The 16,308-nt window shown below is 40.7% G+C and overlaps 1 protein-coding gene across 3 annotated transcripts in view; it reads left to right on the top strand.

Moving 5' to 3' along the window:
• The window catches only part of prex2 (phosphatidylinositol-3,4,5-trisphosphate-dependent Rac exchange factor 2), a 152,016-nt gene that overhangs the window by 68,440 nt on the left and 67,268 nt on the right, over positions 1–16,308 (top strand). For all 3 annotated transcript variants that reach the window (XM_015955247.3, XM_054751157.2, XM_054751158.2), the window contains exons 14-20: positions 8,321–8,396; positions 9,243–9,315; positions 11,831–11,973; positions 12,313–12,405; positions 13,381–13,529; positions 13,611–13,696; positions 15,747–15,883. In XM_015955247.3, coding sequence (XP_015810733.3) covers positions 8,321–8,396; positions 9,243–9,315; positions 11,831–11,973; positions 12,313–12,405; positions 13,381–13,529; positions 13,611–13,696; positions 15,747–15,883 — 757 coding nt within the window. The remainder of the gene's footprint in view (positions 1–8,320; positions 8,397–9,242; positions 9,316–11,830; positions 11,974–12,312; positions 12,406–13,380; positions 13,530–13,610; positions 13,697–15,746; positions 15,884–16,308) is intronic.

Here is a 16,308-nt window from a genome sequence, read left to right on the forward strand (position 1 = left end):
TGAACTTGATAGTGTAATGACCTGGCTGGGGTTGTAAGCCAGGTGCATTCTGGGTATTGTGTTATATGTGTTTCCTATCGTTCTGCTAGTTCCTATGTGCTGATTTGCGTGTTGTGTGAGTGTTATGTAAGCCACAGGGAAGGTGATGTGTGTTCTGTGGAGCGGGTTGAATTAGCATGGTTAACTGACACCGTGACTCTGTGTGGTAGGAGCGTGATAGAAGATCGTGTCTGAAGCATTATAAAGCTTGAAGAAAAAGCCTAATAAAGGTCTGCGTGAACCCCTACTGCCCCCTGCTGGTTGATTTAGGGACTATAACCCTGCCGCTGGGACGCTTGTACTTGCTTGTTACCACATTCCATCCGGCCACAATAAGAGACCGGCCATTATTTACCTCCGCTGACTCTGACACCGGCCAAAATTGGAGACCCGGCCTTTAATTGAATACCGGCCTGTATTAGAGGATTTACGGTATATATGTTTTTTTCTTCTTCATTATACATTTTATGGCTGGTGCGACTTATACTCCGGAAAATACGGTATTTCTGCTTGGTTTAGGATCTGGATAAAAACAGCTTTCTTTGAAGTGACATTTTCCCTGGCGATAGGGGCAGTACATACCTAAATCATTTAATGCAAGCGATATTTTTGTGTTTAAGTAAGACCTTACCAATGGATGCCCATTAGGGTCAAAAATCCCTGAGAGCGCAACCTCCAGCAAAATAACCAGACTCTGTTTCATCACTGGCAACTAGTGAAGAGGTAAATGTGTAAAACAACATTTATGAATGGTGAAAAATGTAGAACTGTTTGTTAAAAATCAGTAAATTATTTTTGTCCTCACGGGCTTCTGTAGAAGGAAACATATTGTCTAATATGGCGTCACCCAGAGACTTAGACCCGCTCCCATGTATTTTAGACCCGATTTTTATGGTTATATGTTACAAAGCCACCAATATTTTTCAACAACTGGGCATCATTTAATTCACTTTCGACATTTTTGATTAATTTTTCCAGAGATCAATGGTAAAAACTACACATTTAAAGGAGCAATATGTAAGAATGCTACGATGAAAACAAACCACAAAACAGTTTGTCTCGATCTTGTTGGGAAGAAGGTTATGTTGAAACAGATTTCCTTCTTAAGCCTGATTCATGCTTCTCCGTCTGCATCAGTGCGGAGACACGCAACGCCATTATCCGTCCTTGCATACCTGCCGGAGAGCTCCGCAAGAACGGACGGAGTCGAGCTCTCTTTTCTAAAAATTCGTCAGTCGAGACGGACAACGCAAGCTTGTGATTGGTCAGGACGCTGCTGTTGTTTACAGCGCCGCCATTGCGCTCTCAAAAACATAAAGAGAGCCGAGGATAACAAGCGGCAGACACGAAGAAGCTTGGAGAATCCTCGCGAACAACTCTAAAAATATGAACGTTTAATTCTCCCGTGACTGGAGGAGTGAATAGATGCGCAGCAAGCGTTTTATTTGTTGACGGAAATGACAGGAAACGTGGGTTTAGAGGTGGGGAGCGCATGAAGAGGTGGAGGAGGATGAGAGACAAATATGTCCGTGTTAAAAGTCTCTTATATACACAGAAAACACAATATAAACACACTATCGTGGACCGGATACATGACAGGATACCACAGAACAGCACTACGCCCTCTGTGGTCCTGCCGGGCAATTGCTTTGCAACACTCTCCAGGAGACGGAGAAGTAAAAGAGCAAAACGCTTCCGTCAATCCGTGCGTGTCTGTCTCTTGCGGCGCTGACGGAGAAGCATGAACCAGGCTTTAGCCAACTTGGGGGGTTGTCAGTTTTTCTCCTAGGAAACAAAGAAAATGAAAGAGGGACGTAGTCTTTGTTTACAGTCTGTGATCCCGTGGGGCTGCCAAGTTTTCACCTAGTCGTAATTTGACACCGGTGGAAAGAGCAGCAGCAATTTGAAAAGAATGTTAACCAGTAAACAGGAGTGACCCAAAGTTATTTATTTTAAAGATTAAAGTCCCATTAGTTGTCCCACACACACTGGTGTGTTGTGAAATTTGTTTTCCACATTTGACCTATTCCCTAGGGTAGTAGCTAGCTGCAGAGATTGTCACGCTTGAGGACTATTTGGTGGTTCCCCCCCCCCCCCCCAATCGAACCCCTTAACAAGCGGGGTAGCATTGGGTCCCATTTTTAAAGTCTCTGGTATGACCCGACCACTGATTTGAACTCATGATCTCCCAGTCTTAGGGTGGACACTCATACCACTAGGTCACTGAGCTGGTGTACCCTTAATAAGCCACAGCATCTTTTTGTTAGCCTCTAATATTGGGTAAAGAAGCATAGAGGCTAACAGTAAGCTAACAATACTAACATAGAATTGGAAACAAATGGTCGGTTCTGAAAAAGCCCAAGCTACTTTTTCAATGACCACAACTCGATATTTCACTGAAATGTATTTTTCTACTTAGCAACTTTCGGTGTATGGCTCGTCATCGCTCCCTTGATCCAAAGCCCGAAGAGTGAATCTGTGTTTGAATTTTTTAGGGTGCCACCCTTCACTCTGTTGGTGTTTTTGTGCCATACGTCTTGGCGTAATAACTCTTGTTGGGATGCTTGAGTGTAACCAGCAGGTCCACCCAGTGCACTTTTACTGAAAGCCCAACTGAATACATCACAGGGCCTGGGAATGAGAGAGTTTAATTGGAGCAACCAGCTTCTGTCTAATTAGGTGGAATTTCCTGGCAGAGCCAGAGGGATGAGACAAAGGAGGGGGAGGCATAAACTACGTCGCAGACCAAATGTATGCGCCCTCTTTTCTCTGTGTTTTTTCTTTTATTTTTAAATGTGTTCATTCCAAGAGTTTCCAAAAGTTAAATATTTACTTTAGACACATTAAAATGATAATAAGAACGGGAGGTTTATTGTGTGAAATTACAGAACACATCAAAAATGTTATTTATAAAAACACTGATGAATCAAACCAATATTTATGTATGTAGGCGTAGCAAATCCATCATAACAAATGATCGGGTGCTTTTACGTTAGTAATTTGTCAGCAGGTGATTAAAACGTGAACTTTTAGCTTCCCTTGTATGATTTATCCCAGTGTTTGCTTTGAAAGTACAATCACCTCCATCCTCTCACAAAATGTCAAAGCAAACTTTTCTTTTCAGACAGCTAGTTAAAAACCACTTTTTTGACCTTTACTTCTTCCACTACTTAATCTGCAGTTTCCTCACCCCCGCCATATGGCTGCCCACTGGGCCGATGTTTACCCCCATTTTTCACTCTGACAACCTCACTTCTTTTTCTACCCCCAGTTGCTCTGGTTCTGGTATCCCATTCAGGAGAAAAAACAGCATTGCCTCCTCCTCCTCCTCCTCCTCCTCCTCCAGGCCAAAGTGTTTTTTGCGTGGTAGCTCTCATCAGACACAAACACAGGCTGTCAGATGCACTTACACAACAGAGTGTTTCATTGTGGAGGGAAACGGGGCTTCACTGTCACGCTTCAGGTTCTGAGGCACACCAGACAGCTGAGATTGGTCTTTAACTTTGGCCTACAAGCCGTGTTTGACTTGCTCGAACTGTTGGGGACCGTAGGTTGTGTGCGTCTCGGAGCGAGTGTGTTCGCATGCATGTGGTGGAGGCGGCGGTGCAGCGTAAGTCTCGGCAGTTCAGGACTTTCCCGGCCCTGCTGCTCAGGCCCCTAGGAGGCCAACGCTTTGGTGGGAAAGTCACAGCTCCATTTCAAACAGCATTCTCAAGGTCTGCCAAAGAGCGGCTGAGTGCGTAACACTGAAAACAGCAATACCATACCAGCGTTGCTCCGAGGAATGCTATTTCGCTGTCACCAAACCTCAGGAACTCACTTAGATGAGTGACACAACTGCCAGAACCTAAAAAGTAGCAACACGTTGCTGACAGCAATGAGTTATGAGTCCTACTTTAAGCATTGTGTTTAAACAGACCACACAATTACTCATGTACATGACCATTCAATTCAATTCAAGTTTATTTATATAGCGCCAAATCACGACAAGAGTCGTCTCAATGCACTTCACATAATAAACATTCCAATTCAGGTCAGTTCAGTAAGCCAATCAGAAATAATGTTTCCTATATAAGGAACCCAGCAAATTGCATTACAGCAATCCTCATACTAAGCAAGCATAAAGTGACAGTGGAGAGGAAAACTCCCTTTTAACAGGAAGAAACCTCCAGAGAATCCTGGCTCAGTATTAGCAGCCATCCTCCACGACTCACTGGGGATCGAGAAGACAGAGCAGGCAGACACACACGCACGCACACATGCACGCACGCACGCACACACACACACACACACACACACACACACACACACACACACACACACACACACACACACAAAGACAAAGTAATGTGTCTATGGTTACATTGTGATTTCTTAGTAAATATTCTATTTGGTGAGAAATAAACTTTATTGTATTTATCCTAGTGGATCTATAATTAAACGGATAAACTAGTAGTAGCACATCCAATGTCAAGGAAAGCAAAAAGTTATTATCAGGAGAGGGAGAATGTTTAAGTGGTTAGCAGCAGTGTGCTAGACGATAGCCCCCTCCATGAGGCCACCACAGTTCAGCAGAACATCGTTGTAGCTTCTTCTGGGGAGAAAAACACTTAGAGAGAAAATAAAGTTAACAGCTGAAATTGCAGAAAATAATACAGTTAAAGAGCAGATTGCAGAATAAAGTAGTAGAGTGTGAAAAGTGGTCAGTGTAGCCTCCAGCAGTCTAAGCCTATAGCAGCATAACTACAGAAATAACTCTGGATAATCTATCCTATTTAGATGGAGGCATGTTGGAGGCAAGGCAAGGGAGAGCCGTCTTTACCAACTGTACACTCCACCTCCTTCTACTCCCCCTCTTGTCCTGATTTAGGCTAACATCAGATTTTAATCATAGGCCCTATCAAATAAAAATGTTTTAAGCCTAGTCTTAAAAGTAGACAAGGTGTCTGCCTTACGGACTAAGGCTGGGAGCTGGTTCCACAGGAGAGGGGCCTGATAACTAAAAGATCTGCCTCCCATCCTAATTTTAGATATTCTGGGAACCACCAGTAAACCTGCAGTCTGAGAGCGAAGTGCTCGGTTAGGAACGTATGGAACAATCAGATCACTGATGTATGATAGAGCTTGATTATTAAGAGCTTTATATGTGAGAAGAAGGATCTTAAAATCTATTCTGAATTTAACAGGTAGCCAATGTAGGGAAGCTAAGACAGGAGAGATATGATCTCTCTTTTTAATTCTCATCAGAACTCTAGCTGCAGCATTTTGGACAAGCTGAAGACTTTTAACTACATTCTGTGGACTTCCTTAGAGTAATGAATTACAGTAATCCAGTCTTGATGTAATAAATGCATGAACTAGTTTTTCAGCATCACTCCTGAAAAGGATGCTTCTAATCTTAGCAATATTCCGAAGGTGGACAAAGGAAATCTTACAAACCTGTTTATCCTGGGATTTGAATGACATGTCCTGGTCAAAGATAACACCAAGGTTCCTTACTTTGTTCTCGGAGATTAATGTAATGCCATTCAGGTCAGGTGATTGACTAAGCAATTTCCTTTTCTGGATTTCTGGTCCAAAGATGAGAACTTCCGTCTTGTCTTGATTTAAAAGCAAAAAGTGTAGAGTCATCCAATTTTTTATGTCCTCAAGACAAGCCTGTAATCTACCTAACCGATTAGGTTTATCAGGGTTAATGGATAAATATAACTGAGTATCGTCAGCATAACAGTGGAAGTTTATCCCATGCTGTCTAATGATTTTACCTATTGGGAGCATATATATAGTAAAAAGAATTGGTCCAAGCACTGAACCCTGTGGTACTCCACAAGTAACCCTGGAGTATGAAGACGATTTGTCATGTACATTTACAAAATGAAATCTGTCAGACAGGTAGGATTTAAACCAGCCTAACGCTGTTCCTTTGATCCCTACAACATGTTCAAGTCTTTCTAAAAGAACATTGTGATCAACTGTGTCAAAGGCAGCACTGAGATCTAACAAGACTAGAACAGACACAAGATTCTTATCTGAGGCCATGAGAATATCATTTGTAACTCTCACTAATGCAGTTTCAGTGCTGTGATACTCTCTAAAACCAGACTGAAATTCCTCAAACGGAGCATTATTGTTTAAATGCTCACATACTTGGATGGCCACTATTTTCTCCAGGACTTTGGATAAAAATGGAAGGTTAGATATTGGTCTATAATTCATTGGGTCATCTGGATCCAGAGAAGGCTTCTTAAGTGAAGGTTTGATTACAGCAACCTTAAAATCCTGTGGTACATATCCATTTACTAAGGATAGATTGATTATATCTAGAATGGGGGCAGTAACCAAAGGAAATGCATCTTTAAATAATTTGGTTGGGATTGGATCCAAAATGCAAGTTGAAGGTTTAGATGAAGCTAATACTTCTGATAAATATGAAAGCTCAACTGGATCAAAACGGTTCAAGCACAGATGAGGTTCTACAGTCACCTCTGATGCTGCCTCACTTACTGAGGAAAAAGAAATCACATTAGGGAGGATGCTAAAGATTTTGTTTCTAATAGAATTAATTTTAATTGTAAAAAATCCCATGAAGTCATTGCTGCTGAGGGCCAAGGGAATAGATGGCTCAGAGCTATGATTCTGTGTAAGTTTAGCAACTGTACTGAAAAGAAATTTAGGATTATGCTTATTCTCCTCAATTAATGCTGAGAAATAAGCAGTTCTAGTTTGTCTAAGCTTATTTTTATAAAGCACAAGACTATTTTTCCAGGATAGGTAGGCCTCCTCATGGTGCGTAGAGCGCCATGTTCTCTCCAATTTCCTAGAGTTTTGTTTTAAGGCTCGTAAATGAGAATTAAACCAGGGAGCCAACTTCCTGTCCCTAATTACCTTTTTTAAAGGGGCAACATCATCTAATGCCACACGTAAAGAGGAATTAACATGATAAACTAAGGCATCAATTTGTGAGGGGCTAGAACTGAAAATAATGCCCTTTGCTACATGCCTTTGAGATGCTGAGGACAGTAAAGATGGAACAGTTGATTTAAAAGATGCAACTGTGTTGTCAGATAGAGACCGACTATAATGAAATTTACTTTCATGTCTCGAGAACTCAGTTATAAAAAACTCAAAGGTTATCAGAAAGTGGTCCGAGAGGACTGGATTATGTGGAAAGATAATTGTTTCCTCACACTCTATGCCATAAGTCAGAACAAGGTCCAATGTATGATGGCAGGAGTGGGTGGAGCTATGTATTCTTTGAGTAAAACCAGTTGAGTCTAAGATATTACTAAAGGCTACATTGAGGCTATCATTTTCAATGTCCACATGAATATTAAAATCCCCCACTACAATGACCTCATCAGTATTTAGCACCAAATCAGATAAAAAATCAGAGATCTGATCCAAAAACCCAGAGTAAGGGCCTGGTGGACGATATAAACTACAAACAAGAGTGGTTTTACAGTTTTGCAATCTGGATTAGGAAAACTAAGAATAAGATGTTCAAACGAACTGTAGCTATTAATTGGTAAGGGACTGATTAATAAGTCAGAATGAAAAATGGTTGCTACTTGTCCTCCTTGCCCTGTACTTCGAGCAATATGATGATTTAAATAATTTGATGGAGTCGACTCGTTTAAGCTAACATAGTCCTCTTGCTGCAGCCAGGATTCTGTGAGAGAGAGCAAAGAGATCTGATTATCACAAATCAAGTCATTAACTAACAAAGTCTTAGAAAAAATGGATCTAATGTTCAACAACCCACATTTAATTTTTCTAGTTTCCTGCTCAGTTGAATTTGTTCTAATATTTATGAGATTTCCATGATTTGCTTTATTAAGCCTGATATTTAATCTGTGTGATTTTGGCCGTGGGCAGGACACTGTCTCAATGGGGTACTGGGTGGGTAACAGTACAGAAGCTGCAGAGGGGTGTGTTAAACTACGACTCTGCTTCCTGGTCTGGACCCTGGGTTGTCATGGAGGACTAATAAAACTGGCCATGTTCCTAGAAAGAAGAGCTGCTCCATCCAAAGAGGGATGGATGCCGTCTCTCCGCATCAGACCAGGTTTTCCCCAAAAAGTTTTCCAATTATCAATGTAGCCCATGTTGTGTTCAGGACACCACCTCCTAGACAACCAGCGGTTGAAGGACAGCATGCGGTCGTCACTGGTCCGATCAGGCAGGGGGTCAGAGAAAATTACGGAGACCACTGGCTCAGAATGTTGCAGTGAAATTAAACAGATACAAGTTTTTATAGAATTCTGCTTTTGTGCCCTTTTAGAGATAAGGACTATCATTTACGAACCTACAAATCAGTGGTCATGGCTAACAAGCTGATAGACTGGCTCATAGCACAGGTAAGTCCCCAGATCTGCCTCACACCGCTGTGTACTGTCTCAAAAACACATAAAAATCCTGTTTTATTTGTTGACTTCTATGTTTTTCTTCAAGAAGAGGCCAAATCTATGTGATGCGCCAGCGAAAACCATGTTCTATCCCAGTAAACTACAAGAAAAAGAAACAATTTTAACAGCAGAATCAAATTTTTAAGATTTAGATTTCCCTGGCAAATCCGAATCCATGTCATTATATTTAAATCCTCTCCACAGACTTCTGAGCACATTGGAAACAGATTTCTGCAGAGGAAAGGCAAGAAGATAGAAGGGGCTATTGTCCTAACAGGCTGCCCACTTTAAGTGTGCGTTGCACACTAAAGACAGAAAGGCCATGAAAACCGAGATTCAACAGATTTTATAGGAAATGGAGGAAAGAAGCTAAATAGATTTGAGTCTCATTCGCCCTGACAGGAAGTGCTGAGTTTGATAGATTAATAGTCCTGTATGGGATGACAACAAAGCCAAGAGACAGATTTTAAACAATGGCAGAATTAAAGCTAGACATCATATGCTGTAAGCGCCCTTGTGTGTGTGTGTGTGTGTGTGTGTGTGTGTGTCCATATAAATGCATTTGACTTGGGTTGATAGAATTGCTCCCACTTCCTGCAACCTTAAATGCTGTCACACTTAACCGTCTAGACAAGACTTGGGATGCGTTTAGGGTGAAGTATGAGGTGGTTCTGCTGGCCTCAGGGTTCCTCCAAAGCCCCAAACTTTCTTTCTACTGTCTTCCTTGTTTACTTTGCATCGTCTCAGTCAGCCTGTTTATTCCTTTTATGTGTTTTTTTCTCTTGTCTTGTTCTGCAGGGGGACTGCAGAACAAGAGAGGAAGCTGTGATCTTGGGGGTAGAGCTGTGCTACAATGGCTTCATGCACCACGGTACTGCCATTCTTGTTTCAGGTTTAAAACACACCACTTAAAGGGACAATGTGTAGTTTTCACTGTTAATCTCTGGAAACGCATTGAAACGTTATTGAAAATGAATAAAATGGTGTTCAGTTGGACCATAAAAATGGGGTCTAAAGTCTATAGGGCATGGGTCTGGCATCTTTGGGGATGCCACATTTGCTTCTGGACAGCTTGGGGTCCTGTGCCTGTCAATGACATCACACTAGATGACTGGCTGGATGTACGACTTATGGAAGCATACGTTACCATGTTCAAAGACATTTAGGCAGTAAGAAAAACTAATTTAATAACGAAACTGCTAAACTCTTTCCAAAACATGTGAAAGAACAGAATAGAAGAAATATGATGAAATATATTTTGGCCAAGCGGTTATTGCAGTAGTATGATGACATCATCAGCAGGCGCAGGACCCTGAGCAGATCTGGAAAATACAGCCATCAACAACAATGTTTACCGTAATGTTTTTATGTGGCGACAGTCACAGTGATGTGGTGCAAATCTACCCTGAAATGTATCTACTGCCCCCCTAGCGCCAGGAAACTACACGCTGCTGCTTTAAACCTTTGGAACTCTCTCATCGTAGACCAAATTAAAGTTAACTGCTTACAAGAAATTCTACTTTGGATCCTGTCATTTAGCATCCTGTCTTAGAACACAACCATTATTGTTCTTTTTCCGTTTAATCCCTTTGACACAGTACAGGAATAGAGCTTTTCCCCCAACCCAGTGAATACATTTGTGTATTAGCGGCTCTTTTCATACATACATGCATCTTGACGTGTTGGGTTTTATGCATGTTTTTTTTCCTTGCTAGGGGATGAACGCAGAACAAACTGTAGCTATGGTAACACTGTTTATGAGCGTCAGGTTTGTTTTTAAGTCCATATTGCCAAAGTCCACAGCATATACAGCGTGAGTCACATCATGTCTCCCCATGATGTAACTTGGCCGAAATGCCCGGAGTTCAAACCACACGCTACAAATTATCTGCACATCTATAGAGCATAAAACCCTCAGCCATCACATGTCTTTGCTCTGCCGCAGCCTGCAGGGTAATTTTACCGCTCATGCCTGTGAGTTATTTGGCCTGACGATGTAGCCATTAAAACTATTGGCACTATATCTGATCTAGAAGAGAATTAAGTTGAATGTCAAAAGAAAACTCTTGTTTCCCCCCCACAGGTTTTTTTTTTTTTTTTTTCATACTGACGGGTGGATTTGTTGCTTTTTTGCAGGAGCTATATATATACACAAGTGATGTTTATTCTGTAACTGGGCTTTTCATTTTCTCAGACTCTTTTGCAATATTGCATTTTATTATGGGTGTTGCAACATTTGGGAAAGATCCATTTGTCGTTTTTGGTGGATTCACTTTTAGAGTTTAAACTTTTCTACTTAATGCAAAAATCAATGATTGTTGGCTATAATCATCGGTAAGGTGTCAAGCATTAACAATTATATAATAGGCATGATGATTAAACAGTTTCACATGGAGATATTGTCTAGGGATGCACTGGGCCAATATTAACAGCCAATGTATGTTTCCTTCTTGTTGGCATTTGGGTATGTGTTTCAGCAGGGGGAGGGGAGAAGGTTGGTCATGTGATACTTGTTTGGGCATTTGACAGTGATAGTGATTGAGTGGGATTGTAAATGGGGTTTAACTGAAGCAGTGAACCAATGAAGGTGTGATTGCTTTTACATGGTGTCGACATTTTAGGGAAATACATATAATGTATAAAATATCTGCAAAAATCTGTAATCAGCCTTAAAGTGACTGTGTGTATTTTTCTTGGTGATAGGGGACAGTAGCAGAGGCACCTCCAGAAAATTTTGATAGGGTGGCCTGATGGGGCCAAAGAAATTTTTGGGGTTGCACACCAAATTGGCCCTTGGGGTAACTCTGGGAGAGTTTAGCCTGTGGTGATGTAGTACAGTGCTCCTTTATTTGTTTTTAATAAAAAAAAAACAAAAAAACAGTTTGTATCCAAAATGTTTAAAGTGGCATTATGGAAGTTTGACAGCCAAAACATGTATAGAAATAATACATTTCTTCTTCATACATTCTCCTGCAATGCCCTGGTCCTGTAGAATCAGCCCTGGCATTTTTACTGTGCCTGTTTTTCTGTAAAATCACAGAAAAAGAGAGTTGAGCTGAACTGCTCGGGTTGATAGCAAACATGTTATTGGTGGAGATTTTTTGACAAACGCGAGAGAACCACTTCGTAAATTTTTATTTTTTTAATCTCTGCAATATATTAATAGCTATATTATGGTAGAATTATGTTAAGAGGCATTAAAAAACCTTTTAGGCTAATTTTTTTCCCAAATTTTGTAAAACTTTTTTGACTTTGTGTCTGTACCTGCTGTTTATTTCCAGCTCATTGCGCACTTTATATCTAATGCATTGATTCTTCTCCACATTTACTCATATTTAGTCTTTTTCTGCTCTGATATTCATTCATAGCTTTGTTGCTTTCTTTAGTTTTGGAAAAGAGTGAATTCAAGGATGAGCCTTTGCTGTTCCGTTTCTTTGCTGATGAGGAGATGGAGGGCTCCAACACCAAGCACAAACCCATGAAGCACGACCTGAAAATAGTGGAAAACGTCATCACAAAGTCCCTCCTGGTGAGTTGTCATTTATTAGAAAAACTCAGCCTTTTCTTTTATGCTAAGATTTGCTTTAATTTGCCCACAACCTGCACAAAAGAACAGCTCAGTAAATCATTTTGAGGCACACAGCTGTGACAAAAGAAAAGAAAAAACTGATAACGCTGCAAAAGTCAATTTTAGACCTCAGTAAGCAAGAAAAGCATTTTCTTCTTAGGAGTGAGCAACAAACCAAAACTCCTGCTATCTGTTTGTACCAGTATCTTTTTCTTGTGGTGTGTGTCTAGCTTTGTGAAAGGATTTTGGTCTGCTGGCTTGGATTTCTGCTGAGTCCAAACTTGTTTTTTTTTCCCCCAGATAAGACCAAGTGACGGAAGCTACGGGTTTACTCTGGAAGAAAGAAACCGAGTCCCCATCATAAAATCTGTGGATAGGGGCTCCCCGGCTGAGGTGTGACACACGGACAATAGAACGATCTGTCTCTTACACGTCGCAATGTTGTAAACTTTTAGAGTTTGACAGAATAGCCGGTCTGTCTGGTTTGTAGCCAGAGCTGGACCTAGAAATGTACAGATGGACTGGAAAATAGAAGCAGGTGCAGGATTATGAAAGGGAATTAAACATACCAGGAATGAGTATTCAATATATAATCAGTCTCAATTTATTGTGGAAAAGAGCAAGTTAAATGCGTTTGAGCTTTAGGCTGTAGTGAGCATAAATCAAGACAAGTATACAAATGTAAACACGCTAGGAGGAGGCACACACCAATCAATAAAGTGAATGCATAATTGGCTAAAGGGAAACATCTGTGGAAAGAAGTAACTTTGGTTTGGTTTCTTTTTATTTGAATAAAGATTTGAAAAAACAAAAATATAAAATAAAATAAAACATGACTTACACACGCATAACTAATTACTCAGAACCACATCCAAAATAGAACAAAACACACAGTAATTGTTCAAAAGGAGTAGGTAGAAGCTAAGCTTATTTTGATCCTACTCCTCTTTTACAAAATGTATGCACATAATCACTGGCCTAAGATAATAGGCGATAACACTGCTATTCAAAAAGACCACCATTACAGATTAACCTCCTTATGCCAACAGAAAAAGCAAACTTCTTTTTCTGTTTTTAATTCACTATTTGCGATCTGAAAATGCTAACCGCTAGCATTACAGCTAACCGTTGTAAAGCAGGTAAAGAGTGCCCCCTAGGACACCTACCCGCTCCACAATACAGTCTAGTCCAGTTTTTGGCCAGTAGAGGTGGTGTCAAATATGAAACTGGTCAAGTTTCTAACCCAACTATCACTGAGATCAATGTTAAAGCTCTAGCTTAAAGAGTTACTTTAAAAAAAAGAATAGTTTTTCTGTCTCAGAAAATGTTGTAGCTTAATTAGCCTTTAAAAAACTATTCTTTTGGAAGATGGCGGGCCTTGAAGTTGGGAGGAAGTTATTTGCCATAAACGGAGACTTGGTATTCCTGAGGCCGTTCTCTGAAGTGGAAGTTGTCCTCAGGCAATGCTTCAACAACAAGGGCCCCCTGCGGGTGTTGGTCAGCACCAAGCCAAGAGAGTAAGGCAGACGTGCATGTGCATAGTTACTGTCAAAACTGAAGTGAGTGCATGTCCCCAGTTTGCTACATTTCCTCTTTAGGACAGTAAAGATTCCAGACTCTGCTGATGGGTTGGGCTTCCAGATTCGAGGATTTGGCCCCTCTGTGGTCCATGCTGTTGGAAGAGGTAAGAGATGGCTGTCTGGCTTCATCAGTAAAATACTTCCTTTTGTTGTTGTGACACAGCTGGCAAGCAGCTGCTACATCAGTCTTTGGGGATGTGCGTGACTTGGCTGTGGCATAAAGTGTCACAATGATTTCCATACACCTATTCATTTTTATTTTTGGTGGATCATTTTCTTTGTGTGATACGAATGCCTTCTGCATTTTTACTCTGCGTTCAATGCAGTCTTCTCTCTTTTTACTGAATGGAGCTTGTTCAGTAGCACTGCCATCAGGGCTTGCACCGAATAGGCTCCAATCAAAAAACAATCCATAGCCTTGTCTGGCTCTTTGAATTGAATCTTGCATTTTTTTTAAAGCTATCTAAGTGGGATAATAGATGGTGGAAAAGTGCTGGGTATGCACTTGTAAGTGAATTCTATATGTGTGCATATGTTGACTTGCTGATGTTGTTTCTTGTGAAATTGGTGGGTTTATGCAGATGCACTGATCCTCAGAGACGAAGCTTATAAAGCTGGAGGTGTCCAATCCCTAATCCTAAGAATTTTTACAACAGCTTTTGTTTCCCTGGAGATTTCTGTCACTAGGAGTGGTAAAAACAATTAGAGACAGAAACCTAACTATGGCTGGGAGTGCAAAGAACCATTGATTGAGTTGTATCACCTATTGCTTTCAAGGGGGTCACTGGAGAACTGGACTTAATCTTAGCCAGAATTAAAAAGCCAGAAAAGACAAAAAGGTCATGGAAGTATGGGTTTGTTATGCTACAATGTGATGTAACTCACCGGGGTATTTTGTGATATAAAAACTGTGATACACTATGTTGTGAAAGCATAACATTTGATGCAAAAGAATTAGATGTACGACTTGATCAAATGTGATATGCTATGACGTGGTGCTCTACGAAACTTAGCATCATGAAACTTTTTATCATAAGTGGCACATAGGTATGGTACTATGCATCACATTGCAATATATTATTGCAGCATTTGTTATAATTTGTTACGATACAATGTTCACACAAAATGATGCAGCATGATGGAATGCATTATTGTACAATGACGTTACGATGCGTTGAGTAATGACGCGTTAATGGTAATGCACAGTGCAACATGTTGCATTGCGCTGTACCTTATGACATCATTATCGCAACATTTGTTAGAATTTATTGTGATATACAATGTTACCCCAAATGATGCAGCATGATACGATGCAATTATATTACGATGCGTTGCGTAACAATGCGTAACAATGCACTGCGACACATTGCGTTACGACACGTTGCGTAATGACACGTTGCGTAACGACGCATTGCGTAATGACACGCTGCGTAATGACACGCTGCGTAATGACGCTGCGTAATGACACGCTGTGTATGGCATGTTGCATTACGGCATGTGGCATTATGACATGTTGCGTTATGGTAAGTAGTGTTATGGCGCATTGCGTTACGATAAGTTGTGTTACTACAAGTCTCATTACGACGCAGTGCTGTGCATTACTGGAATATGATCTTTGATTATTTGTGTCAACCTAAGCAATTTTTAGTTCACAGAATTTATAAAAGTTTATTACTTATCTGACATTTGTCTCAGTTTTTACAGCAGTTTTTTTTCTTCATTTTTACTTTCCTTACTTGTGGGAGCTATACTAGTGGTATCCCACTACTCCAAAGGGAGGGTTCAACAGCTAAGTGATTTTTGTCTTTGCAACACGTTGCTGGAGAATCACAGATCTATTGAATGAAACCATGAGCGATGCCTGGTTTCCTTTGGAATCCTCTTGTGGTCTCAATCAAATTTAGTTTGATGAATAACGTCCCTGTTTGCAGACCACACGGCACATTCCCCCTGTGCTGCTTCAAACAGGAAAGAAAGGTGTGAATCCAGGGAATTATATGGATTGTTTCCCATCGCAGTTATGTGTGGAATGTGGAACTATTAAAGTATGTGCAGATGTTTTTATTTCGTCATTCAGCTTGCACCTGCAAGGTCAGATGTTCTCAACCTTTACACCCTTCTTTTGTTTTTGACTGCTTTTCTATTTCATGCCAGGCACTGTTGCAGCCACGGCCGGTCTCCACCCGGGCCAATGCATCATCAAGGTAAATGGCATCAATGTGAGCAAGGAGAGCCATGCCAGTGTCATCGCTCATGTCACAGCGTGTAGGAAATACAGGCGACCAACGCAGGTAAGGCAAAGGCTAGACGTGAATTTTTTCCGTCAGATTTTTGTCTGCGATTATAGTTTTTAGCCTTTGAATGACCGCTTGCTGAGGGTGATATTTTGAACTGTGTGCTGATTGATCTGTTTCTTTTGTAACAAAACTGAAAATGGAGAGAATATAAGAAGCTGCAGAAGCACAAAGAGCACAAAGGAAAAAAAAAAAACACAAACAGATGGAAATTGTTAATAAACATACCCAAATGCAGGGTTAGGAATCTTGAGGCTACTCCTGATTTGGGGGTTGCAATGTAAATAAAAAACAATTATTGATGCATCTTCACCTCCCTCACCTCCCTTAGAGGTAAAATCACTTTTGAGCATCTTAAAATTTATTCTAAGTTGTTTATGTTCTTGTTGTGATGCATCGAGAACTAGATTATATTCCCCGTC

The sequence above is a fragment of the Nothobranchius furzeri genome, chromosome 7 (genome assembly GCF_043380555.1).
Source record: "Nothobranchius furzeri strain GRZ-AD chromosome 7, NfurGRZ-RIMD1, whole genome shotgun sequence".
Classification (NCBI taxonomy): Eukaryota; Metazoa; Chordata; class Actinopteri; order Cyprinodontiformes; family Nothobranchiidae; genus Nothobranchius; species Nothobranchius furzeri.